General features: G+C 41.5%; 1 protein-coding gene across 1 annotated transcript in view; it reads left to right on the plus strand.

The window, feature by feature from the left end:
* The window catches only part of SPAG17 (sperm associated antigen 17), a 250,892-nt gene extending 223,882 nt beyond the window's left edge, over positions 1-27,010 (plus strand). The window contains exons 42-48 of the mRNA XM_068966033.1: positions 570-672; positions 2,291-2,422; positions 12,632-12,768; positions 18,603-18,787; positions 20,975-21,035; positions 23,679-23,823; positions 26,871-27,010. Coding sequence (XP_068822134.1) covers positions 570-672; positions 2,291-2,422; positions 12,632-12,768; positions 18,603-18,787; positions 20,975-21,035; positions 23,679-23,823; positions 26,871-27,010 — 903 coding nt within the window. The remainder of the gene's footprint in view (positions 1-569; positions 673-2,290; positions 2,423-12,631; positions 12,769-18,602; positions 18,788-20,974; positions 21,036-23,678; positions 23,824-26,870) is intronic.
* The last annotated feature ends 928 nt before the right edge of the window (positions 27,011-27,938 follow it).

A 27,938-nucleotide genomic window follows, 5' to 3' on the forward strand; every position in this document is an offset into this window, starting at 1 on the left:
CAAGCATATGAGACGGAGGGTCTTTGCCAATGTATTACTATAGCTCCACCTCCCTGCCTTGCATTAGCACTATTAATTACATTCTCCCACCTCTATTTTAAGCCCTTTTGGGGGATTGAATTCTCCCAATTGATGATTACCCTCTGATAAATCCCATTTTGAAATTTTTATTCTGTTAAAATGTCCTCACTCATCAGCTGCTGAAGCAACGCTAAGAGATTAGAAGTTCTGGGAAGTCCATGGAAGGAGAACATATTTCACCTCTTCTACGAAATCTTGAAACTCTAAAGCAAAAGGAGTATTGTCATGTGTTCAGAACTCCCTGTGCTTCTGTGAAAATTCCAAATGCTATTATTTACCACAGGTGGCCTGACAAGAAAGTATGGGAAATTATGGAGAACAAAATCTAGAATTAAGTTACTCTTCTGAAAAACTTGTAGTTTACAAACCTTTTCCCCAGAGCCCTAAAAAACATGCTTTAATCTCTGCTCACCAACTCAGTGTGCTTGTAGCATTTGCCTTTCGGCCATGAGTTAAGTCTAAAATAAGTCTTTGGTTTTTCCTTTAAGTTTAATTATCTGGACACCCTTTCCAAAAACTTGCCTCCTTTTACAAAGAAAGATGAGGATGCAAGCAAAGAAGCCGCTCAAGATACATCCAATCTTCCTCCAGGTGTGTGTTCATGTAGCTCTTATTCCTGCTCTTGTAGAACATAGCCAGTGTCCTACCACTTTTTGTCTCAGTAATAGCTAATTATATAACCCACTGTGACCTACGTATTACAGATTTGGCTGAGTTATACGAGGAAGCTAAGCTGTAAATAAAATTTATTTTTCACCCTGTATGCTTAAAATTTGCCTAAAAGTATTGAGAAGACCCAACTAAACATAAAAATCATGGGAGTATTGAAAGGTTGTTGAAGAATGGGGCATTCATATGGTCTCAAAGTATCACCTCGCATATTGCCTACTAATTATAAGGTGAATGAATGGAGGAAGGTGGCATTTCAACCTTAATCAGGTGATCAAGCTCCTACCAATTGCAAGACCAGTAGCACAATACAGAGTTCCTAGGACCTGTGTAGAATTCTTGCCAAAAATCTTTAGCCAGAATTTCATCAAAAGGAAAAAAGCCAAGAAATCCAGAATGTAGACATTTTATAAGACAACTGATGAACTCTTCAAAGAAGTCAATGTCATTTTAAAAATGTTAAAAGATGAGGTGATTGTTCTGTATTAAAAGAGACATAAGAGACGTGAAAACTACTTGTAATACATATATTTTAGATGGCTGGATTGAGAAAGAAACAGCTATAGAAGATATTTCAGAGCAGTTAGCTGAGTCTGATTTAGGGACTATGAAAGGGTATTGTGGGATTACTGTAAGTTTTCTTGGGTATGGTGATGGCGTAGTAAACATGTAGTGGACATGTCTTCATTTCAGGAGATGCATGGTGAAGAATTTAGGGATGAAATGAAATTTAGTTGTTCTCTTGAATAAACTGGGTTGTTAGAATAACCAGACAGAGGGATTTTCTGCTGTACAATGCAATACCATGAGGTTGGCTGCCTGAAATAAGGACAGCCAAGGAAAACACCTGATTACCGCAGCATTTGCAAAGCAAAGATTAAGGCTGGAACAAGAACTCGCAGACGTGATGGAGCCCAGTCAGGGATGAAGGCACCCTGGGCAGATGACACTAACCAGTCAAGCTTATCTTTCCATTGAAAGGGGGCCAAGGCCACAATATTTTCAGCATGGTCCTTCAGGCAGTTGCCACCATTGAACTAGGGTTGGCACACACACAAGTTCAAATGTATTTGCATCCCCAGTCCTTGAAATAAATATATTTAAAATTTGTTTCATATTGCACTGATTTCTTAGAGCACATTTTAATACAGAGCTACATTTTCAGAGTAATAAATGGACTTAAGATTGGAAACTTTTTTTAAAAAGAAATGATAATTCAGTTACTCTTGCCAGGTAAAAGTAGATTGAATTACCTGGTCTCTGTTTCATAACCCAAGATAACAACTACTCTCTGGTCATAAGGCCCAGAAAGAACCAGCTAGTTCCTTGGGAGTGAGTCTTACAGACACTATCCTGTTTGTTAATGGCAAACATTGTATCATATAATGAAAAATCCTGGCTCTTAATGGCTTGCTTCCATTTACTCTCTTTAAAGAGTGTAGGGGGAAAGCACCTTGTTCATTGAAGTACAAACATTAGTAGTCATTGTTTCACTGTCCAAAGTATCACTTTAAATTATTTGTTTGGGTTTTTATTTCAGATTCCCAGAAAAATAAAGTTTCAAAACAGGAATCCTCAGATATACTTAGTGTTTCAAAATCAGAGAACCTTGAAGATACCAAGGAGCCTCCTAGCCATAAGCACACTGAAAATTTAACAGTATCTATCAAAGGTATGGCAGTCTATTGCTTTATCTCACTGCTTCTGAAAACTGAACATCATGTCTTTTTGGAGTACGGGAGATGGCCCTTGGGGCATGGTTGGCAGTTACAGAAAAAAATCCTAGTGGGTCATGGGTCATGAACCTGCAGGACTTTGTAAGGTTTCTTAGCACATCAGAGTATCTCAAAAAATATTTTGAGAATGACTACAAGTCCCAGATTGACGGAAAGAAATGACAAATTTTTGAGATTTGTTATTTTATTTCTTCAGTTTATTTTGATTCATTTATTATTTTATGCCTCGTGGTTCTAAGAGTTTGTGTGATTTACTGAAAGTCAGGAACCTAGTAGCTTCGCTGAGCCATGAGTGGCTTGGTAGTTGGACTTAGATTTACCTATGATTTCAATACTTCTTTGGCCTGCAGGTGCTGGAAGAGAAACATCTGTCTTACATAGCGTGTCATCTTATTGGGGTAGCGGAAACTCAAGTGTGGAATACTGCAGAATAATATCTAGTTCCTGTGGAGTCACATTACACTGATTTCACTGAAGTCAGCTGAACTAAATATGATTGGGAAAGAAAGAAAGGAAGGGAGAAAGGAAAGGAAGGAAGGAGGGATAATTTAAATGGTATAGATAAATTTGCACTCCCTGATTCCTGTGGGCATGTTCCATTTTGAAAGTGAGGTGAGGATCAGCTGATGGGTCTTAGTTACCTCTTACAGAAGCAACATCTTGCTTCATTTATGAGTCAGAACTAAGAGATTTACTTTATGCAAGTCCTTTTGCTTTCCTGACTCTAATCTTATGTCTCTTGTGTGGGTTGTTCATTTAGGAGGTGACTTACTCATTGCCCCCTAGAGACAGAAATGCAACCCACTCCAGTATTCTTGCCTGGAGAATTCCATGGACAGAGAAGACTGGCAGCCTACTGTCCATGGACTGGCAAAGAGTCAAACATGACTGAGTGACTTTCACTTCACTTACTCAATGTCAGGCACTGTTTTAGGCATGGGAATACAGCAATTAAGCTAACGTCATATGCAGCTGAACATACTATGAGCAGACCTAGACAATAAGTAAACAAATAAGTTCAGATAATATTAAGCGGTGTCACATAATGTAACAGTATAATGTATGGAGAGTATCTGGGGAGAGAGATACCACTCAGTTAGAGGATTAGAAGGCCCTTCTGTGAAGGGACACTTGAGCTGAGACAACAGAGACAAGAAGGAGGCAGCCATGCGAAGACTGAGGGAAAGGAATATTCCAGGAAGTGGGAACAGCAAACATGAAGGCCCTTAGAGGAGAGGAAATAGAAATAAAAAGAAGGCACGGACCTGGAAGAAAATGGGCATTGGAACAGTCAGAGGAAGATGAGGTCAGAGAGAGAGGCTGCAGTAAGATCCCGTGAGGAGTTTTGAGTTTTATTCTAAGAGGTGAAAGTGAAAATGGCTCGGTCATGTCCGACTCTTTGCAACCCCATGGACTATACAGTCCATGAAATTCACTAGGTCAGAATACTGGAGGGGGTAGCCTTTCCTTTCTCCAGGGGGTTTTCCCAACCCAGGGATCGAACTCAGGTCTCCCATATTTGCAGGTGGATTCTTTACCAGCTGAGCCACAGAGCTCAGGAATACTGGAGTGGGTAGCCTATCCCTTCCCCAGCGGGTCCTTCTGACCCAGAAATCAAACCAGGGTCTCCTGCTTTGCAGGTGGATCCTTTACTGAGCTATCATTCAGAGAGAAGTTGTAGTCAAACCCCACCAGAAGGTTTTGAGCAGCAGGGTCATTACATGACAAGCTTATGTTTTAAAAAAGATCCCTCTGGCAACTGTGTGGATAGTGGCTCATGAGAAGGGAAAGGGGAGGACTGGAGGAAATGGAAGCAGGGAGGAAGCAACAGAGGATATTTGTGAGCGTGGACAGAGATCTGGACTAGGGGCTCAAGGCAGAGGTGGTGAGAAGCAAATTAATTGGAAATATATCCAGTGTATATATGTATGTGTGTGTGTGTGTGTGTGTGTGTGTGTGAGATCAGAGGTAAAGCCAGCAGGGCTTGCTTGTTGATCAGATGTGGGGCTGAAACAGAAGAAGAATCAAGGGGATTCCTGGGTTAACTAATGTGACCAGTTATGAGGCTGAGAATTGGTAGTTGCAACAAGTTTCCAGGTGGTGTTGATGTCACTGATACAGGCTCATGCGTTCACGACCACTGCCCTATGGCAAACTCTGGAATGTAAAATCAGGCAGAGGAGGAGCCAGTAAAGGCAACTACGAAGAGAAAGCCAGCAAAATAGGCGAAAAATGGGAACGCGAAAATCACTGAGTGTTTTGAATATATTAAATGCCCCTGAAAAGTTGAGGAAGATAAAAAATAACCGTGGAATTGGATACGATTGTGGTCACTGGTGATCTAGACAGGAGAAGCCCCAAGGCACAGAGGAGACCGAAGCCAACTGGAGCCGCTATGTATAGAATGGCTAAGGAGGAATCAAGAGCAGCAGCAGGAATGGACAGCTGGGACCAAGAGCTTTGTTGAAAAAATAAAGAAGAAAGACTGCAGGTGGAGGGAGCTGTGTTACTAAGTGAGAGGTTTTCGGTTTTGTTTTAAATTAGACATAGTAGGGACTTCCCTGGTGGTCCAGTGGCTAAGACTCCATGTTCCAAATGCGGCGGTCCCAGGTATGATCCCTGGTCAGGGAGCCAGATCCCACATGCCACAGCTAAGAGTTTACTTGCCTCAACTAAAGATCCCATATGTGGTAATGAAGATCCTGCGTGCTGCAACTAAGACCCAGCACAGCCAGTTAAAAATACTTTTAATTAGACATACTAGTAGAACATGTTGATTTGCTAAATGATGATAATTCTGCATCAAGAGAGAACTTATGATGCAGGAGAAGGGAACATAATTGCAGGACAGCAAAGTGTAAAAAAGCTGAGAGACCATGACCTTTGGGGCAGACCCTGAGTCAAAGCTATGGTTTTTCCAGTCATATATGGATGTGAGAGTTGGACTATAAAGAAAGCTGAGTGCCGAATAATTGATGCTTTTGAACTATCGTGTGGGAGGATACTTTTGAGAGTCCCTTGGACTGCAAGGAGATCCAACCAGTCCATCCTAAAGGAAATCAGTCTTGAATATTCATTGGAAGGACTGATGCTGAAGCTGAAGCTCCAATACTTTGGCCACCTGATGTGAAGAACTGACTCATTTGAAAAGACCCTGACGCTGGGAAAGATTGAAGGCGGGAGGAGAAGGGGAGGACAGAGGATGAGGTGGTTGGATGGCATCACCGACTCAATTGACATGACTTTGAGTAGACTCCAGGAGTTAGTGATGGACAGGGAGGCCTGGTATGCTGCAGTGCATGGAGTCAAATAGAGTCGGACACGACAGGGCAACTGAACTGAACTGAATGACAGAGTTCACCTTGGATGTGAGTAGGGTCACCTCATCCACAGTGGCAGGAGAGAGGAGAGAGAATCAGGTACATGGGCAGGAGGGTTGTGGGTCAGTATTGGGAAGGTGAACGAGTGTGACGTCAAAGGAGTGGATGTAATGAGAGCACAGAAAACCCATTCCAGAGAAACAGGAAAGCAAAGCAAGAAGGTGTGACTTATTGGTTAAAGTGACAGTGTCTGTTGACTGGAGCTCTCAGGAGGTCAAATAATTGCTCAGCAGATATGATAGAGTAATAAGATGGTGATCTAGAGAGGGAAGCTTAAAACAGAGGTTTGGAAAGTGGTAAAATGATTGGTGTTGGCAAGGGCAAAGATATGACCCTGGGAGTTTCTGAGGTGGAGAAGAGGAAAAGATGAAGAAACAGGGTGATGGAAAAATCAGGGAGGACAGAGTTATCCGGGGATGTCACCAAGATAGATGAAGGGGAAGACCGACTAAGGTGTTGGAACTGCAGTGAATCAAGGAAATGTTTGAGGTAGTCAGTGATTGACAACTACTTGGAGATGTCATAGGTATTAGTAATAAAATAGTCTGATGGCATGAGCTTCAAAAGAATGGGAGTGGTTGAAGGAGGAAAAAAATGTTTTAAAACTAGAGAAAAACCTACAGCACCCCTTATGTTGCTGTTCAGTCATTCAGTCACGCTGGACACTTTGAGACCCCAGGGACTGCAGAATGCCAGGCTTCCCTGTCCTTCACCAACTCCCGGAGCTTGCTCAAACATGTCCATTGAGTCGGTGATGTCATCCAACCATCTCATCCTCCATCATCCCCTTCTCCTCCTGCCTTCAATCTTTCCCAGCATCAGGGTCTTTTCCAACGAGTCAGCTCTTCACATCAGGTGGCCCAAGTATTGGAGCTTCAGCTTCAGCATCTGTCCTTCCAATGATTATTCAGGGTTGATTTCCTTTAGGACTGACTGACTGGATCGCCTTGCAGCCCAAGGGACTCTCAAGAGTCTTCCCCAACATGACACTTCAAAAGCAACAGTTCTTTGCACTCAGCATTCTTTATGGTCCAACTCTCACATCCATACATGACTATTGAAAAAAACATAACTTTGACTATATGGACCTTTGTTGGCAAAGTAATGTCTCTGCTTTTTAATATGCTGTCTAGGTTTGTCGTAGCTTTTCTTCCAGCACCCCTACATACTGAAATACTTGAACTAATAGAGACAATGATGTGATTCCACTATAAGTGGTAAATTAAATTTTAATATAAACAATAAAGTTTAAAGAAGTTCAGAGTAGGAAGAGATTAACACAAGCAGCGGGGAAAGTTTTATGGGAGAGGTGGTCTTAAAGAATAAATAGAGTTGCATAGATTTTAAGATTAAAAATGGAATCACCTGAGACAGCCCTCATTTCACTTGAGGAAACTGAAACCTAGAGAAAGTCAAGCAACATTGAAAATCTGGGACTCTGCCAAGGCCAGAAAATGAGTTTTTTGACTCCGAATTCTCTGTAGTTTATTATACTGCCCTCCAGATGTAGGGAGCAGAAAAGAGTATTTTATACTGAAAAAAAAAAAAAAAAAGAAAGAAAGGAAAGAATGTGTTCAAAGCTTGAGTGGAAATGAACTGGAAACAAACGTAAGTAGATTATTCTTATTTGGTAATAGTACAAGAAGTGCTTGGAAAATACGGTAGAATCAGCTAGAGGAGATTTAGATTTGATGAAATAAAAATGAATTTGACAGCATTCACTGTGATAACACTGTAAAAAATCCTATGGTGACATAAACCAGTTTCAGGGGCTGTGGGCCAACTGTGCAGCCTTCTCCAGACTGCAGGAGGCATGTTCTGGGCTTGGCACCAGGCCCTTGAGAGCTGATGGCGCTCTCTCATCCCAGCCCCACGTTCAGTGACACCACATTGAGAGCTTGAGTCAGCCACAGTGAGAAATCAGCAAATGCCACAAATGTGCAAAGTATACCAAGTAGGACAGTTTTTCTCCAGGGAGGCAGTTGTTAAGCTCTTTTCCAGCACACCAGCAGCAGCAGGGAGGGCTTGGGTGTATTCCCCTCCCACATTGAAGGGGCCCCTCCCTCTGCGGCTGGCTGCCTTCAGGCCAAAGGGTTGGAGCTCAGGAGAGGTGGACTGTGGGCTGCCCCTCTCAGTCAGTTCAGTCGCTCAGTCGTTGTCTGACTCTGCGACCCTATGAACTGCAGCATGCCAGGCTTCTCTGTCCATCACCAACTCCCAGAGGTTACTCAAACTTGTGTCCATAGAGTCGATGATGCCACCCAACCATCTCATCCTCTGTCATCCCCTTCTGCTCTTGCCTTCAATCTTTCCCAGCATCAAGGTCTTTCCCAATAAGTCAGTTATTGCATTGGGTGGCTAAAGTATTGGAGTTTCAGCTTCAGCATCAGCCCTTCCAATGAATATTCAGGACTGATTTCCTTTAGGCTGGACTGGTTGGATCTCCTTGCAGTCCAAGGGACTCTCAAGAGTCTTCTCCAACATCACAGTTCAAAAGCATCAATTCTTCAGTGCTCAGCTTTCTTAATGGTCCAACTCTCACATCCGTACATGACTACTGGAAAAACCATAGCTTTGACTAGACAGACCTTTGTTGAGAAAGTAATGTCTCTGCTTTTTAAGATGCTGTCTAGGCTGGTCATAGCTTTTCTTTCAAGGAACAAGCATCTTTTAATTTCATGGCTGCAGTCACCATTTGCAGTGATTTTGGAACCCCCCCAAAGTAAAATTTGTCACTGTTTCTATTGTTTCCCCATCTATTTGCCATGAATTGATGTGACGGATGCCGTGAGGCCCCTCGCAGCCTCTGCTCAGAACTGGCTCAGCCACTTAGACACACATTTGTGGGTCAGAGCAAGTCCTAAGACCGAGCTTAGAGTCAGTGAACAAAGAAATGCGCCCCACCTACAGGGAAGCCATGCTCAGAGACGACGTAAATAAAGCCATCCTCTGAGAGGAAGTAAAAAAAATAAAAACAACATTATTGTGCATAAATACTGCGGTTGACTTCAGCATAGAAACAGGGAGGGAACCATTATTGGTTCTTCAGTTGTGTGAAGTCTGGCCATAATTTCAGATGATACCACTAGTTGGACCATCCAAGCTGTTCAAATACTAAAATTCCTCTGTATCAGTTGATGACCAGCTGCTGCTTCAAGCCCCTCAAATACCCCCTCTTCTATCCCCATCTGTAGGGAAGCCCTAGGTAGGCTCAGTGAATAGTAATTCATCTATTATGGGTGGTGGTATTGCGTTCGATGCCTGGGTTGGAAAGATCCCCTGCAGAAGGGACTAGCTACCCGCTCCAGTATTCTTGCCTGGAGAATTCCATAGACAGAGGAACCTGGCAGGCCCCAGTCCATGGGGTCACAAAGAGTTGAATACGACTGAGCGACTGAAACACACCTGGTAAAAAGCAGAGCTAAGGCTCACCTAACTCCTTATATAATAACTATGACTTATATACTGACAATGACTTATATATAATTATATGTCTTAGATAATGACAGGTATCTAATATGACTTATATAATAACTTATGTTAAGGCTCTACCTCACCCCTCATATAATAACTGTGTTACAGTAAGCATGCTCTTTTTAAAAAATTTTTATTGGAGTATAGTTGATTTATAATGTTATGTTAGTTTCAGGTGTATAGCAAAGTGAATCAATTATATATATACATATGAAAGTTAAAGTGTTAGTCCCTCACTTGTGTCTGACTCTTTGCAACCCAATGGACTGTAGCCCCCCAGGATACTCCATCCATGGGATTTCCCAGGCAAGAATACTGGAGTGGGTTGCCATTCCCTTCTTCAGGGGATCTTCCCAACCCAGGGATTGAACCCATGTCTCCTGCACTGAAATTGGACTCTTTACCATATAAGACACCAGGGAAGCCCTACATAACATATATCCACTCTTTAATTTTTCAATCATTGATTTATTTATTTTTGGCCGAGCTACAAATAGCTTTTAGTTCCTGTGCCAGGGATTGAACCCACACCCCCTGCAGTGGAAGTGTGGAATTCTAGCCACTGGACCGAAGTCGCAGTGACATGATCTTTAACCCCTCTATATCTTCCTGTTTTCTCTTCTATAAAGAGGATATAATGTTATATACATCACAGTGTTGTGAGGATTAAATTTAATATATGTAAAATGCTTACAGCAGTGCCTAACTCATGAGAAACTCCATATCAGCATTTACTATTAATAATAACAGAATGAACGATTGTTTGGTCCCCATCAGACTGATAAAATGCATTCCTATAAGACAGAAATAAGCATATGGTAAGAAATACAAACAAGAGGATGCATCAGGCCATCATGATTGCTGTCTATGTAGGCAAAAGTGACAAAAGAGAGTAAATATATTAGAACACTGATCAATGATCTCCATCACTGGAGATTCTGATTCTGTTCGGGCCTGAAATACAGCTTATCTGGCATGTGGCTAGGGAATCCCTATTTTTCCAGAGTCAGCCCAGGGGATTAAGATGCACAGATGAATTGGGGACACACTGGGTAGCTGTGTAGGAAAAACTCGCAACTCATACAGAGCACTTCTGTGACCAGATATGTGTGAACTTTTATTACACCAAGCAATTCTACAACACCAACTGGGTGTCCTAGAATTCAGTCCTTAAACTAACCAGAGTAGCACAGACTCTATAAGCTAAAGGCTCGGTCTCACAAGGCTCCCCATCATCCACTTCAGATGCTAATTGCAGGTCCAGGTTGTCACTTGTGCTTGTAACCAGTCAGCTATAAAGTGGGGTTCCCATGACCTCCTCTTATGCTTCCCTAATTTGCTAGAACAATTCACAGAACTCAGATATTATTATATAATAAGGGACATGATAAATGGCACAGATGAATAGATGTAGGGAGAGGTACGCAGCTCCAGGTCTGGAATGCTCTAGCAGTGGCTTCTGTCCCTGTGGGACTGGGGTGCAGCACCCTCCTGGCATGTGCTCACCAGCTTGGAAACTCTCCAAACTCCATGCTGTAGGATTTTTGTGGAGACTTCATCATGTGGACATAATGAACTCCATCCCCGTATCCCATCTTCTTCAGTGAGGCTGCAATTTCCAAGCTTCTCATCATGGCTTGGTTTTCCTGATGACCAGTCCCCATCCTGAAGCTATCCAGGAGCCCACCAAAAGTCACTTAATTCAGATCAGAAGAAACTGCTATCCCCCAAGAAATTCCAAGGGATTTAGGAGCTCTGTATCAGAATCAGGAGCAAGGACCAAATATCAAAAGATGCTCCTGGTACTCTTATCATTTAGGAAATTAAAAGAGATTTGGGAACACTGTGCCAGGAGCCAGGGGCAGAGACCAAGAAACGTCTTCTAGTATCTCACACTATTGGGAGTGTGTTCCTTGTGGACTTAGTAAGGGCTCTTCAGTTTGAGAACTGAAACTCAAACTCATTGAACAACAAAACACGGGATGGGATGGTGCTTGTTAATGCTCAAATCGAAGAAAAGTAGCCCAGGGAAGTGCTAGCCTAGGGATGACTGGACGCATTCACGCAGGCTTTTCACGAGAGTGCTTGCATCTGATTGCCTGTCTTCCTGGGCTTTCTCCATGTTGTCACATCCCTGCTCGTCCCTGTGTGGTTTTGTCCTCTCCTACAAAGAACGAGCTATAGCCATGTGGCAGGGACATGTCCAGAGGGGTTAAAAATTCTAATTCTTCCAGACCCATAACCCTGCGGATAAGATAGGGTCATCCCTGTTAGCTTCAGGAAACATCTTGGTCAAGGGCCTGTGTTGGCTTTGAGGACTTGAGAACGAGTGAAATGCTGGGGCTTCCCTGGGGGCTCAGATGGTAAAGAACCTGCCTGCAATGCAGGAGACATACATACAGACAGTGCATGGTTAACGTACATGTGGTGCTTGCCTGCAGACAGTGGACACTCAGACGTTGGTTTCCTTCCCTTTCCTCTCTTGATGATTCAAACTCAAGAAAGGATGTTTTAAAAAGGTGACCTAAAGCACAATTTTTATTAAACCTCCTGGATATTTAGAGACATACACGCAACTGCAGCTATGTAGAGTATCTACTTTGGCTCATTCCTTCACCAGACTTAGTGATCTGGGGATTTAATTTCCTGGCTTAATTTATCCATGATAACTCTACCCCCTTTTCAAACTATAAACTTACTAGTTGAAACAAAGAAATTCTTAAGATTTTTATACTCATTAGTTTTAAGAAATCTCTGAGAGTCAACATTTTATTGAACCGTACCTTGTTGATTTATAGGCAAGTCACTCGATTTCTTAGAATCTGATTTTTCTCATTTATTTAAAAAACATGATGTGAATAGCATCTGCCCTGCTTATCTCATAGGATTATTCTGAGAACTAATATTAGGTAAAATCTTGTTGTAAAATGTAGATCAAACAATTGAATTAATAAAAGCCTTTATTCCTATAAGGGAATTCCCAGGTGGTGCTAGTGTAAAGAATCTGCCTGCCAATGCAGGAGATACAGAAGACACTGGTTTGATCCCTGGATCCGGAAGATCCCCTAGAGTAGGAAATGGCAACCCACTCCAGTATTCTTGCCTGGAAATTTCCATGGACAGAGAAGCCTGGCAGGCTACAGTCCATGGCGCCGCAGAGAGTACACAAGCTTTTTAAGAAGAAAAGAAAATGTCCCAAGTTAGGTTCTGTGTTCTTCTGCCCCCTGGTATGACCTTGGATGTCTTTGGAAACAATATCACATGGTGTAATTTCAGTGTTCTCTCTAACAGAATCAGAATCGTGTATGCCTCTGAAAATCCCAACCCAGTCAATGCTGCAGGATGTGGCAGGACAAGCAAGAAAACAGAAAGTGAGGCTACCTCACTATTTGCTGAGTTCCAAGCCCAAGTCTCAGCCTCTCACAAAGGTAAAACGGACTTGGAAATAAGTCTGCCAGAGCCAGTTAGAGTTTTATGTATTCCTGGTTGACTGAAGTTACCGATTTCCAGCCACCATGTAACTGCTATTTGGTATACAAACTATCTCAACATGAAGGGCTTCAGGGCACACAGGGATAAACCAAGGCAATGCTTTGCTAGAGTCAACTCGTATAGGCTCGTGAGAAGAATTATATGAGCCGCTGTTAAGCCATCACTAGCTTGTAGTTGGCAAGCTTCCATGGTGGCTCAGTGGTAAAGAACTCACCTGCAGTGCTAGAGAGTCGGGTTCAGTCCCTGGGTCAGGAAGATCTCCTGGAGAAGGAAATGGCAGTCCACTCCACTATTGTTGGAAGTCCCATGGACAGAGAGGCCTGGATGGCTACAGTCCGTGGGGTCACAGAAAGGTTGGACATGACTTAGCGACTAAATCACAACCAGTTTGCAGTCAGTCATGCTTGGAGTTCTTCTGCCATAGAAATTGGCAGATGCTACTGATGAAGGTTCTTTTCTTACCAGCCTGCTGCTGGCTAAGGGGATCATTTGGGCACCCTTCTTAATACTCTTAGGATAAAATCCAGATGACTTGGTGTGACTGCAAGGCATGGCTCCATTTGCTTCTTTACCCTCACGCTTTTCCAGACTCATTATACTTCCCCCGTTGTGGCCTTCTATTAGTTCTTTCAAAGTACCAAACTCCTTCCTCAGAGCCTCTGAGATCCACCTCAGCTATGCTGGAAAGCTTTCCTAGAGCCCACCAACCAAGTTTTGATAGTCATCCTTTAGAAATTTCATGGCACACTGTGTTCATTGCAGTCAGAGAATGTACTGCAATGTGCATAACTGACATGTGGTAGGAGTGCTTCTCAAACTTTAATGTACATGTGAGTTATTTAGGAACCTTGTTAAAATATAGATTCTGTCTCACTGGGTCTGCTGTGAAGCCTGAGATTGTGCAGTTTTAACAGGCCCTCAGGTGAGGTCAATGCTGCTCACTTGGGAAATAACTGCATAGGGCAATGGTTCTCAAAGCATGATTATTTGACTGTCAGCACTGGCAACACCTGAGAACTTGTTATAAGTGCAAATTCATGGGCTCCATCCCAGATGTACTAGTGGAGAAATTTGCGGGGTGGAGTCAGCAATTTGTTCTCAGTAGACAGCGCTCCTCTGTAGAGCAGGTTTCCCTTATCTTTGTAGGCCCTTCCCCTCTGCACCTACCTATTCTCTACTCCAGAGGTCCCCAACCTCCAGAGTCTAATGCCTGATGATCTGAGGTGGAACTGATGTAATAATAATAGAAATAAAGTGCACAATAAATATAATGCGCTTGAATCATCCAGAAACCATCCCTATCTACCCCTGCCCCATCTGTGGAAAAATTGTCTTCCATGACACTGTTCTGTGGTGCCAGAAAGTTTGGGGACGGCTGCTCTACCCCAGCCCATCCCAGACTTACTAATGGAGAAACTCTGGGAGTAGAGTCATCAATTGGTGTCTTAACCGGTCTTCCTGGTGGTTCTGATAGAAGTTAAAATAGGATAACCACAGGCACAGAGGGAAGAGCACCAACTTTGGAACCAGGTAAATCTGAGTCTGAAACTTCAGTCTGCCACTTACCACTTTGAGCAAGTTATCTGTCTTCCAGTTCTCTGAACTTGAACTTCCCTATCCTTAAAGCCTAAAATACTTCCTTACTGTGCTGTGATAAGGATTACATAGACCATAAATGTTCATTTCCTCTCCTAGCCAAGCAGTTATTTTCCTCCAGTGACAGAGCCTTTATTTACCTGAAATATAATTGACTTACAAGATTATGTTAGTTTCATTTGTACCACATAGAGATTTGATACCTGTATCAAATTTTTTATATTTGATACTTGTATTTGATACTTTGTATCATTTCATACATTATGAAATGATCACCATGAGTCTAGTAACCATCTGTCCCATACAAAGTTATTACAGTATTATTGACTGTATTCCTACATTACATTCCTGTGCCTTATGTATTTTATAACTGGATGTTTGTATCTCTTAACCCCCTTTACCTATTCCATCCCCCCAGTCCCTTCCTTTTGGTCAACCACCCATTTGTGTTTTATATCTGAGTCTATTTTCATTTTGTTTTGATTGTTTTGTTTTTTAGACTCTATATATGTGACTTAAAATATTGCCTTTTCTTTGAATTATTTTACGTAGTATAATTCCCTCTAGATGGACAGAGGAGCCTGGTGGCTGCAGTCCATGGGGTCGGTAAGAGTCAGACACAACTGAGCGACTTCACTTTCACTTTTCACTTTCATGCATTGGAGAAGGAAATGGCAACCCACTCCAGTGTTCTTGCCTGGAGAATCCCAGGGACGGGGGAGCCTGGTAGGCTGCCGTCTATGGGGTCGCACAGAGTCGGACACGACTGAAGTGACTTAGCAGCAGCAGATTCATCCATGTTGTTGAAAATGACAAGATTTCTTTTTTTATGGCTGAGGAATATTCTGTGTGTGTGTATATATATATGTGTGTATATATATGTGTATATATATCACATCTTTTTTTCTATTTGTCTATTAGTGAGCATTTAAATATATGGTACTTTCATATCTTGGCTATTATAAATAATGCTGCAACAAATATTGGTGTGGATATAATTTTTCAAATTAGTAATTTTATTTTCTTTGGGTAAGTATCCAGAAGTAAAGTTGCTGGATCATATGGTAGTTTCTGTTAAATTTCCTTTATGCTGTTTTTCATAATGGCTGCCCCAATTTACAATTTCATCAACGTGAATGAGGATTCCCTTTTCTCCACATCCTTGCCAACACTTGTTATTTGATATCTTTTTGATGATAACCATTCTGATAGGCATGAGGTTGCATCTCGTGGTTTTGATTGGCATTTACCTAATGATTAGTCATGCTGAGCATCTTTTCATGTATCTGCTACCTATCCTATATGTATGCCTTCTTTGGGAAAAAAAAAAGTTTTTTCAGGTCCTCTGTCCATTTCTTAATTGGGTTGCTTAACTTTTTGATGTGAATTGTTTGAATGTTTTGTATATTTTTGATGCTGCTGCTGCTGCTAAGTCGCTTCAGTCATGTCCGACTCTGCAACCCCTTAGACGGCAGCCCTCCAGGCAAGAATATTTTGGATATTACCCCTTTATCTGATATATTGTTCACATATATCCTTTCCCACTCAGTACTGCAATGTATAATTTGTTGACAGTTTCCTTCACTATGCAAAATGTTTTTTAGTTTGTTGTAGTCTCATTTGTTCATTTTTGTTTCTCTTACATGAAGAAGCAGATACCAAAAAAAAGTTACTAAGATTGATGCCAAAGAGCATGTTGTTTCTGTTTTATTCTAGGAGTGTTATAGTTTCAGGTCTTATATTTAAGTGTTTAATACATTTTAAGTATTATTTTTGGATATGATGTGAGAAAGTAGTCCACTTTGATTATCTTGCATGGAGCTGTCCAGTTTTCCCAACACCATTTATTAAAAAGGCTGTCTTTTCCCACTGTAACTCTTGCCTTTGTCATAGACTAACCATAAAAGCGTGTGTTTATTTATAGGCTTCATCATTATATAATGTCCTTCTTTGTCTCGTTACAGTCTTTGTTTTACTGTCTACTTTTCCCGATGTAAGTATTGCTACCCTGGCTTTCTTTTTGTTTCCATTGCATGGAATACCGTTTTCCATCCCTTCCCTTTCAGTCTGTGCGTTTACATCTGAAGTGAAGCTCTTGTTGGCAGCATTTTTATGGGTCCTGATTTCTATCCATTAAAGCACTTTCTGTCATTTGATTGGAACATTTAGTACATTTACACTGAAGTAATTATTGATAGGTATGTACTTACAGACATTTTGTTCATTTTTTTCATGTGTTTATAGTTCTTTTTTGTTCATTCTTAGACTCTTCCCTTTGATTACTGTTTTTAGTGTTACGTTTGGATTCCTTTCTCTTTTTTGTGTGAGTATATTTTATAGGTTTGTGGTTACCATGAGGTTCATATATTATAACATACAACCATATATATCCACACACACACACACAAGATTATTTTAAGTTAACAACCTCCTGGGTTTGGATGCATTCTAACAGCTCTCCACCTCTCCCCTTACACACACACGTTTTATGTTTTGATGCCAGCTGTGTTACACCTTTTGTTTTCTGTGCCCCCTCACTCCTCATTGTGGATATACATAATTTTCCTGCTTTTATCCTTTAACCTTCTGTCCTGCTGGCTTTATAAGTGGTTGATCTCCTACCTTTACTACGTATCTGTCTTTATCAGTGAGATTTTTCCTTGCATAGTTTTTGTCATTATAGTTGTGGCCTTTTCCCTTAGAGAGGTCCCTTTAACGTTCGGGGAAAGCCGGTTTAGTGGCACTGAACTCTCTTAGCTTTTGCTTGTCTGCAAAACTCTCTCTCTCTCTCTCTCTCAAATGTGAATGATAGCCCTACCAAGTAGAGTCTTCTTGGTTGCAGATTTTTCCCTTTCATCACTTTGAATGTATTATGTCCCTCCTTTCTGGTCTGTACAGTTTCCGTTGAAAAGTCAGCCGATGGTCTTATGGTAGTTCTCTTGTGCATAATTAGTTGCTGTTCTCTTCCTTCTTTAAGATTCTCTCTTTATCTTTAATTTTTGGCATTTTAATTAATTTGTTGTGGAATGGGCCTTTTACGGTTAATCCTGTTTGGGACACTCTGTGCTTCCTGGACCTGAATGTCTAGTTTCTTCCCCCAGGTTAGTGACATTTTCAGCTATTATTTCTTCAACTAAGTCCTCTGCCCCCTTTTCTCTTCTCCATCTAGGTCCCCTGTTTGCAACTGTTAGTATGCTTGATATTGTCCCAGAAGTCCCTTGAACTATCTTTATTTATTTATTTTTGCTTTTTTCGCTTTTCTTCTGGTCAGCTTAGGTGATTTTTACTACTGTGTTCCAGGTTACTGAACCATTCCTCTGTATCATCCAGTCTACTGTTTTCTTTCTAGTGCGATTTTTATTTCAGTTTTTATATTCTTCACCCCCGGTTATTATTTTTTATAACTCTTTGTTGAAATTTCCGCTGGATTCATTCATTCTTCTCCTGAGTTCAGTGAGCATCTTTATGATCTTTGTCTTGAACTCTCTATTGGCTGGATTGATCACCTCTACTTTGTTCAGTTCTTTTTCTGAGATTATGTGTTGTTCCTTTGTTTGGAACATATTCCTGTGTGTCCTCATTTTGCCCAGTTCTCTTTGTTTATTTCCGTGAGTTAAGTAGGTTGGTTACAGTGTCTGATCTTGTAGAAGCAGCTCATGTAGGAGATGTCCCTTGGGCCCAGCGTCCTTTTTCCCTCTGGTCACCAGAGCTCTGTAGGGAGGGGTGTCTTTATGTGGGCTGCCTGAGCCTTTCTGTTGTGGTAGGGCCTACTGCCATGGGCATGCTGGAGGCAAAACGGGCCCTGACTCAGTTGTCTGCAAGGCCATGCCTGTGTGGTGACTAAAGGCTGTGTAGCGCAGGGGAGGCTTGCTGCATGGTTTGCTGCATGGCCTGGGGTGGGGGTGGAGGTGGTATGTGTGTAGGGCCTGAGCCTTTTTATTATCTTGCATGTTAAGTTGCTCAGTTGTGTCAACTCTTTGCAACTATATATATATATATATATAGCCCACCAGGCTCCTCTGACCATGAGATTTTCCAGGTGAGAATATTGGAGTGGGTTGCCATTTCCTCCTCCAAGGGATCTTCCCAACCCAGGGGTCAAACATGAGTCACTTATGTCTTTATTATCTTGGGAATGCAATTGTTTTATTGCTTTTTTTATTTTTCGATGAAGACGCAAGATTCTGTTGGAGGAAGAGTGAGAACATCCTCTGTGGCATCTGCTGCCATTAATAATATAAATTCATCTCCCTTTGGATTCCATCTTCTCCCACCCGTGGTGAAATTTGGAGTGCTCGAAGAAGGACACACGTATGCCACCACTGTAAAGCTCAAGAATGTTGGAGTGGACTTCTGCAGGTGAGGCCAAGCCTCCAAGTGTATGCTCAGATCACCTTCCCTTGCTCTGTGACTTGTCTTTGGTAGCCTACATCAGTGAATGTTTATTGGACTGAACTGTAATTACACCTGAACTCTTGAATCTTAACATCATTCATTCAGCCATTCACTAATTCATCCATTCATCCATTCTTCAACAAATCAGTATTTATCAAGCCTCAGTTATTCAGTAGGTATTTCTTTATGTGCTGCTCAGTCATGTCCAACTCTTTGTAACCCTTTGGACTGTAGCCCACCAGGCTCCTCTGACCATGGGATTCTCCAGGCAAGAATACTGAAGTGGTTTGCCAGTTTGATAACCTCCAGGGGATCTTCCCAATTTGAGGGTTGAACCCACATATCCTGCATTGCAGGCTGATTCCTTACTGCTGAGCCATCAGGGAAGACCCATTTCTTTGTCTTACCGTTAGTGATTATTCTGTTTTAGTAGGAGCAACTCAAGACCTGATATGTCCCAGCAAAAAATCAAAGAGAAGCTGTACAAGTGTTACAATAAACAATACACAAAACAATAACTAATGTGGAAAACTTGAAAGTCCATTTCTCAAATCCACCACCAACTATAACACCAACTAATATTTGTTGACACTCTGTGATCTAAACATAATTTTAATTATGTTAATTCTGCATAATTGAGGCAAAAAGGAAAAAATGAACCCTTAATCATCAAGGTCACTTTAACTCTAATGATGTGACTCAAAATTAATAGCAAATAACTTAACTCACAGTCTGTATTCCCAACAGAAAATATACTCTATCTGGCATTAAGTGACAAGAAAGTCACTTCAGTCCTTCATTTCCAGGTCAAAACCAATAGAATCTTAAAGTGTGTAGAGATCTTGGAGACTGTTATGATATAAGGGAACTGAGTAACTTGTCTTTAAAGGTCTTGTAGGCTTCAGCAAGGGTAGATCTCTCATCCCCTGAGTGCCAGTTCTTTGGAGCACCTTGCTTTATCAACACAGCTGTGGTCACTGCTTCTTGTGGGAGATCAGTCCTTCCCATTGGGTCCACATCTATTCCAAGACAATTCCCAATTACAAAATCTCCTCTGTACTATTTTGTAGTAAGCATCAGGATTGTGGGGAACTTTACCCCCATAAAAATGGGATACATGTATATTTCCGAATGCAGAGTTATTCTCAGTGTCACAAACAAGTCCTTTGAGAGCATTTATGATTCTGGACTCAGGATTGGAAGTCAGACAGGGCATAGCTACAGGAGCATCTGATTGAGAAGATCACTGTCCCATTTTCGCTGAGGCAGGTCCTCAACTTCAGGGATCATGTTCATTTCCTTGGAAGAAACTTGAGGGGATCACACCGCCAGATCAGACATCATTGCTTTTTGGGGTTGTTGCCACAAAATGGGTGGGGACAAATGGAGAGTCAACCTCAAACTTAGTTAAACTCACCCAAGGAGACCCTGTGTGTCCAGTATAGAATTTTAGTTTTATAGATGTCACTGCTCAGCTTGTTCAGATCAGCCACTACAGGACAGATAGCAAAGCGGATGGTAGAGGGAGCCCAGTTGGGGTCAACATGGAGATCGACTGCCCTTGACATTTTAATTTACTCCAGGTCTTTAACCTTCAGGCAGAGCCCACAAACCGCAGGAAGGGGAAGAGATCAACAAGTACCATGTGTGAGTCCAGGGCTTTTCAAATTCTCCTACATTTTCTGAGCCTTTTCTGTTTCTCTTCTCCCCAAACATGCAAACCCCATACCACGACAGAGCAAGACTGGCTCCCACGCTCCACTGCTTTCCAAAAGAGCCTTTATTCTTCAGCTTAATGATCTGGCAGTCAGCATTTGTGTTCATGCTGGCGGCTACGCTGCGGTGCACACGCCAGCCAAACGTTCACAACCCTCTGCCCAGGCCCAGGCTGCTCGTCAGCATCTGATAACAAAGGGTTGAAACCCGGTTTGGAGTCAGTTTGACGCCGATGAAAACTGTTGGAAAGGCAGTTGTGAAACAGGCCCCAGATTCTCCTTCCAACTGGATATTAGATTGTTTTTCTACTAGTCTGGACCCCCTGCTCCCGTGTAGCCAACATTAACACCTTCCTGATTTTATTACTTCCCAGTTCATTCGTGCTCATGTTTTTCATTATGGCATCAATTTATTCCCGTCTTTTTTTCCTGGTAGGTTTAGGGTGAAGCAGCCTCCACCCAGCACGGGACTGAAAGTGACTTACAAACCTGGGCCTGTAAGTCCATGTGCTGTGTCTTGTGTGTGTCCATATGTGTGTGCATGCAGATATGTATGTTTCCAGTGAAGTGAGCTTTTGTGCCATTCTACCAACTCAGTTAAAGCCATTGATAGGTCGACTTTTTCTAGTATCATAAGCAGCAGATTCCTGGCGCTGGTACACTCTCTGGCTGTTGTCACTCATTTCATGTAACAAACATAAGCACTCCTATGTGTACGTAGAATTAAACTTCCAGCTATGGAACCATTTCTGAAGTTCACTTCACTTGCCCCAATAGTGCAATTCTATACAGTTGTCTGAAAATACTTTAAAAAAAATTAAAATATGATTTAACATGCATTTGGTAAACTGATTACCTAAAGATATCCTGTGACAAATCCTTCTGCAAAGTGAAAAGTCATTGGAAAAAATAAATACTCCATTCTTTACGTTTTATGTAAATCTGTTCTGCTCTCCTGGTATTTGTCAGAGAATTGTAATGACATATTAAGAAATAGTAGCATATTTAAATTAACCATCTGTCTCATTTCTCCAAAAATCTCTGAAAATATGAATTTCAAAATGTCAAACTGTTCTGATTTTATTTGATACATTATATTTAGTATAAAATGTGTATTGCCACTTACTTCAAAATATAATTTCAGAGGTGAAGTATGACTAAACAAGAGGTTATCTCAAAATATAATAAAATCACACTCATCAACCTTGACTTTTATTTCTTGGGCAGTATATCATCTTTTGCTTTAACACTCTCGTCATCTCATTTAACAAGCTTTGAGCTCCTCCCATATGCCAGCAATAGTGCCAGGCTACAGGAGATGTTAAAAATGAGTGAGACACATAAGAAGTATACAAAGCAGGCACATGCTGGGCACTCAAGAGATGTGTGACTGAGTAACAGATGGTATAAGAAGACTGGTAGATAAATGAGCCATTCATCACCGATGGGGACTGCACAGGCTTATGGGAACTCTGAGCGAGTGCATCCAGTCCCATAACCAGCACATTGTGCTGACTGAATCCCAAGATCTAAAAGCAGTCACAGTTGCTGTGTGTTGACACAGAAGAATCGGTTGGCTATAGTGCAAAGTCAGCTGCTTTCTTGTAACTGTGCTACTAAGCAGCTCTGTGATGCCGTTGGTTAATCCTCTGCGCCTTGCTTTCCTCATCTATAAAAGGAGCTTAGACTGATCATTTCTTAGCCCTCTTGCAGCTCCAATATGTTATGATCTATAAAACAGTAATATGCAGGCTGCAATTCCAAAACAGACATCCTTTTGGGGATTCAAACCACTAATTTATGAGTACCTCTCTGAAACACTTCATCACTGTCCCATGTCAGAATTTCAGAATCTTCACAACATAGAGCAAAAACACAGTTAAAGCAAGCTTTTCTCCCACTGTTCTGGGAAGTTAGCAAATCTTTTTCATTTTAAGTAGGGATTATGCCAAAACCCTAAACGACTGCTAGATCAACCTTTATATGTACTAAAAAACCCAAGCTCACTCTTTACCTTTTTTCTTTCTGATGGTAGTTTTGGCTCTGGCAGAAAAACGTAGCCCGTAGACTTCTCTGTATCTAAATCTCACCACTGTTCAGCTTGGTTCATTGCCAGCACCACATGAATGCACTCCAAACCCAGGTGGACCTGTGTTATGGCAGCCCTCCAGCTCCCCTCGTGCAGCGTCATCATACCCCAGCCCTGCTCTGATTGTTGGGCTTGGAGGGCTGAGGGCCTGGTTCTCAGAAGCTGCTGGATACCCTCCAGCGTGCGGACATTCGCAAGCACGGCACTGAAAAAAACCGAAACGTTTTTCAATTCTAGTATTTATAAAACCCAAGTGAAGAAAAAAAAATGTATATTCGTACCTAATTGCTTTCCATGTGGTGGTTTCTGATTTATTTTTTTCCAGATAACTTCTCACATTGGCTTTTTAACCTACCTCCTAGGGAGGTGGCTTCCAAACATAAACAGCCCTTTCCTTCCTGGCCTAGATGATATATTCTTTTCAGGGGACAAGGCAAGAAGCCCATTCCTTGCTGTGTTTCTCCTTCATGGTCTATCAGGTTTCTTTTTTGCCGATACACCCTCTTCCATGCATCTTTCGGATCTAAGCAGTTTGGCATTTAAACTAATTCTGTCTCCCTCTACTGGCTTTGCCACGTTACAGGTCCTACAGTAGGAATATGCTAAACCATGGGACACGGGCACAGGAACTGTGGGATTCACCTGGTCTCTTAAATTTAAGATTAAATTTATGTTTGTCTTTGATTAAATTTGTCTTTGTTCACAGAGATGACAATAAATAGAACCTCACTACTGATATTCAAGAAATAGCACAATTACAAACATCTTAAGAGTTTGCCCTCCAGCACCCTGGCATTTAGTTTCCTCATGGCTTTTTCCTAAATGGCACCTGACTTTCTCCAAAATTTATCCTGGGTCCCACTTACTCAATGGAAATCTACCTAACTAATCCATGAAGTAATTCTTCTAAATGCTGAAACAGCAGTCATTCCTTTGTGCCAGACTGATAGATGAGGAAGCTAGATTGGAGAGTTTGAATAATGTGCTCAGAATCATGGTAAAGTTTTGAGCTTCTGTATGCCTCATTCTGAAGCTCCATTGTGCATTTCAGGTGGCGGCTGGTTTGCAGGCAGACCTGAGAGTGGAGTTATTCGCCATGGCTGTCGGGGAGGATGGCACCAAGGGATTGGCTCACATCTCTCACAATATAGAGATTATGACTGAGCATGACGTCCTGTTCTTACCTGTGGAAGCAAATATCCTTTAAAGTTCAATTTGAGTCACCACATATAGTGTAAAAATTACATTCGAGCAAGGAGAACACAGAGGTCAAAATGGTGTTTCCTAATCCCCTCACATCTGCCCTCTGCCTTCATTTATTCTAGTTTTAAAACCACAGAGTTAAATTTCTCAGGACAGAGACTTGTGTCTTCATTCATTTTTGAAAGCATCTAGCAAAGTGCCTGACACATAGTACATGTAACTTTAAGTTGGATAAATCTCAATATTATTGGCCATCTCTGGGGTATCAAACAGTCAGAAATTTTTTAAAAAGCAAGTCTTTGTCTTAAGAAAAAAACCTGGTCATCTTCTTGGGGGATAGAAGATACCTTATTATAGAAAGAGAATGAATAAGTATTGAATTGCACACACATTCCTTCACATTGGTATCCCCTGTATGTAGAATATATAGATATACCAAGAACCTTTTATATGCAATGTCCTGTATGAAATATTTTATCAAATATAAAAGTGAAAATTGAACTCTATCTTAAAAAGCTACATAAGCTGGTAGCAGGAATAAAATTTTCACACTTGATTCCTGTATTGTAACTCTAATAGTATGAATCATATACCATTTTGTGTTATAGGTATATCTATTTGATTTTTGAGCTGGGTCTTGTAGAATACAAAAACTTTTGATGAAAAGAGGCTTAGGAAGAATGAACAAAACTGTAGCAATAGGAAAGCTCCAGTTGTTCAGGAGGGTAAGCAGGGAGTTCAATTTGTTGAGAGCTTAGAGTATTAGTGGCAAAGCTGGTTGGAACCAAGTTGTGGGAGATTTTGAATTCTTGGCTTAAACTTTATTATATAAGCAACACTGAATCATTGAAATTCTGACCGACTGGGTGATATAATCAGCATGTCTTTATAAAAATGAATTCATTGTTATCATACAGGCTATGTTGACGGAGAAGAGATACTGGATATGCAACAAACCATTAGAAGGTTCCTTCAGCAAGCCTTCAAGTGTAAGGACAAGAACTATAGTGTGGCAACAGTAGATATGAAAGAGGGATGTGGGTGAAAGACCTTTGGCATGGGGTACTGTAAAACCTAAGGTGGAACCCATTAAGAAAAGGAAGTTAGAGGACGTAGAGTTCACTGGAAAATGTTGAGGTTCAGGTAATGAATCATGGAGATTTAGGACTGGGTCTCAGTTGAGGAGTCAGAGTTGGAAATATAATAATTTTAATTGTCAGCTGCAGAAGTGGTGATAGAAAGTATGGGGGAAATGAGTAGAAATTTGGGTTTGTTTAGGGAGCAGGAGGAAAAAAAAGAGAACCCAGGAGAGATAGAACAAGCAGTTGGCAACATGTGAAATATCTCAAAGAATTTCAAGGAAAATATGGACATAGTTGACAGATGCTATGGAGATGTCAAGGAGGATTCTGATTTACGTAGAACCACTAGATTTTGTTGGGACAAAAAACTGCAAAACGTAAAGAATGGCTGCGTGTTGAGAAAGCAGAAATATTGAGTATGGATACACTTTCAATTTATGATTGAAGAAAAGAGCAAGAGAATATGGTGTCTCAGACTTGGAGAGGGAACAGAGCAAAGGAGAGATTTTCAGTTTAGTGTAGTATATTTCATATGCTTGTAGGCGAGAAAGAATGGATCAGAAGAGAAATATTAAAAATATGAATAAGAGAACTGAGGCAGCAATATCCAAAAGAGGGCGAAAGGATAATCAAGAACAGAGCTAAAGGGTTAATCTTGGCAAGGGAGAGGGTAAAGATGGGCAAGGGTCTAGACGTTCTGAGGCGAAAGAGAAATTAGGGGAATTGTGTCAGGCGATCTTGATTCAATAGAAGTGGACTTGTATTCATTTGTTTATGGGCTTCCCAGGTGGTTCAGTGGTAAAGAACCTGCCTGCCAATGCAAGAGGCTCAAGAGATGCAAGTTCAATCCCTGGGTCAGGAAGATACCCTGACAACCCACTCCAGTATTCTTTCCAGGAAAATCCTACGGACAGAGGATCCTGGTGGGCTACCGTCCAAGGCGTCACAGAGTCAAATATGACTTAGCAACTGAGCACGCATGTTCATTCTTTCAAAGATGATAAGTGTCCCTAAAGTGCTAGGCATCAGGGATACAGCAATGAACAAGTGACAAATCTCTGCCTTTATGTAGCTTACATTCCAGTAGGAAGACAGACAGTAGACAAAATAAGTGAAATGTGGACTCTAATGGTAATAAGTACAGTGTAAGAAATAGAAAATGTAACAGGAAAGGAAGCACATGGAGAAGGAAATGGCAACCCACTGAAGTATTCTTTCTGGGAAGATCTGATGGACAGAGGAGTCTTGTGGGCTACAGTCCATGCGGTTGCAAAGAGTTAAACATAACTTAAAGACTAAACAACAGCGACAACATAGGAAAGGAAGTACAGGGAGTGGTAAGGACTAAAATTTAAAACGAGTAGTCAGGAAAGACCTCATTGAGAAGGATTTCCCCACTCTGGGAATTACGTCCTCTTCACACAAGTTATTAGATGCTGAATCTAATAACTAACTGACTAACTGAATCCCTGCTGATGATCACAGCAATTAAATAATTTTGCATTTATTCTAATAACATTTCTATTTCCTTGCTTACAGATTAGAGACCATTTGTCTGGCACAGAGAAATGGGAAAAGAGTTTTACTAAATCTTTAGTCTACTTCCAGGGTCAACAATGATAGTTCATAGCCTATTTCTCAAGATCTATTCCTTCCCCTTCGCACCAAAAAAGCGTGAAATCTGCATGTTGATGTGGTCTGGGACCTGGTTGTGGTTTGATGGTGCTTATAGAAAGGCCAGTCACATAACACAGAAACATACCCTAGAGGGGACCGGAGAAATTCCAGATCAATATCCATCCTTCATCCTCTAAGCTTGGCATATAGAATTTGCATTAAATCGAAAATACCTAAAAGTGATCTAATGATGCTAAAGATTCTAATTCTAAAATATTATCTGAGTTTGCATATACAACTCATTTGTTCATGAAAATAATAGTCCTTAATGGGTATTTTACCAGTTTTAACAAGCAGCAATTATGATAAGAGACCAAAAGATTTTCCCCAGGGAAAAGAAAATCCCATGGTCGAGAGGATTTCTACAATTTCTTCCTCTGCACTCGGAGTCTTCATGTCCCGTAAAATTTCTCCACATTAGGAGTCAGGTAAGGAATACATTTGTAATTTGATTGTCATCCATGCAAATGTGAGGCCGTAGACCTCACATTTGTTCTCATCTTCATTCAGCCAGCAACCACTGAGCCACTTAGTCTGGTGGAATTAAAATACTTGTTTTTAATAATGATAACAGCTACCCATTTATACTCATTATCCATCTAATCCTCATACTATCTACAAGGTAGATATTTCCCCCACTTTATAAATAAGGAAACTCAGGCTCAGAGAATCTTGAAGAAGTAAAAAATCTAACTTACTTCAGTGTGATTCTAAAGTTTATTCTTTCAAGCGCTATTTTTGACACTGATCTGACTTTCCAAGGGTAGAAACACCAACAGCAGGATGCCCTTCTGTACTTGAGAATTTATAGTTAGGTCAGTGGTTCTTGCGTTTTTTGGACCCAAAGACTCCTTATGTGCTGTGCTTAGTCTCTCAGTCATGTCCGACTCTGCAACCCCGTGGACTACAGCCCGCCAGCCTCCTGTCCCTGGGGACTCTCAGGCAGGAATACTGGACTGGGTTGCCATGCCCTCCTCCAGGGGATCTTCCCAACCCGGGGCTCAAACCCGGGTCTCCCGCTTGCAGGTGGACTCTTTACTGTCTGAGCCACCAGGGAAGCCTGTATACATGTACTTATATATGTATATATGGCTGTGCTGGGTCTTTGTTGCTACAGTTTTTCTCTAGCTGTGGCAAGCAGGGGCTACTGTCTAGCTGTGGTGCATGGGCTTTTTATTGCGGTGGTGCCTCTTGTTGCAGAGCACAGACCCTAGAGCATGAGGGCTTCATTTGTTTCGGTTCCCAGGCCCTAGAGCACAGGCTCAGAAGTTGTGGTGCACGGGCTTAGTTGTTGTGTGGCATGTGGAATCTTCCCAGACCAGGGATCAAACCTGTGTCTCCTGCACTGG

Source organism: Capricornis sumatraensis, chromosome 2, assembly GCF_032405125.1.
Source record: "Capricornis sumatraensis isolate serow.1 chromosome 2, serow.2, whole genome shotgun sequence".
Classification (NCBI taxonomy): domain Eukaryota; kingdom Metazoa; phylum Chordata; class Mammalia; order Artiodactyla; family Bovidae; genus Capricornis; species Capricornis sumatraensis.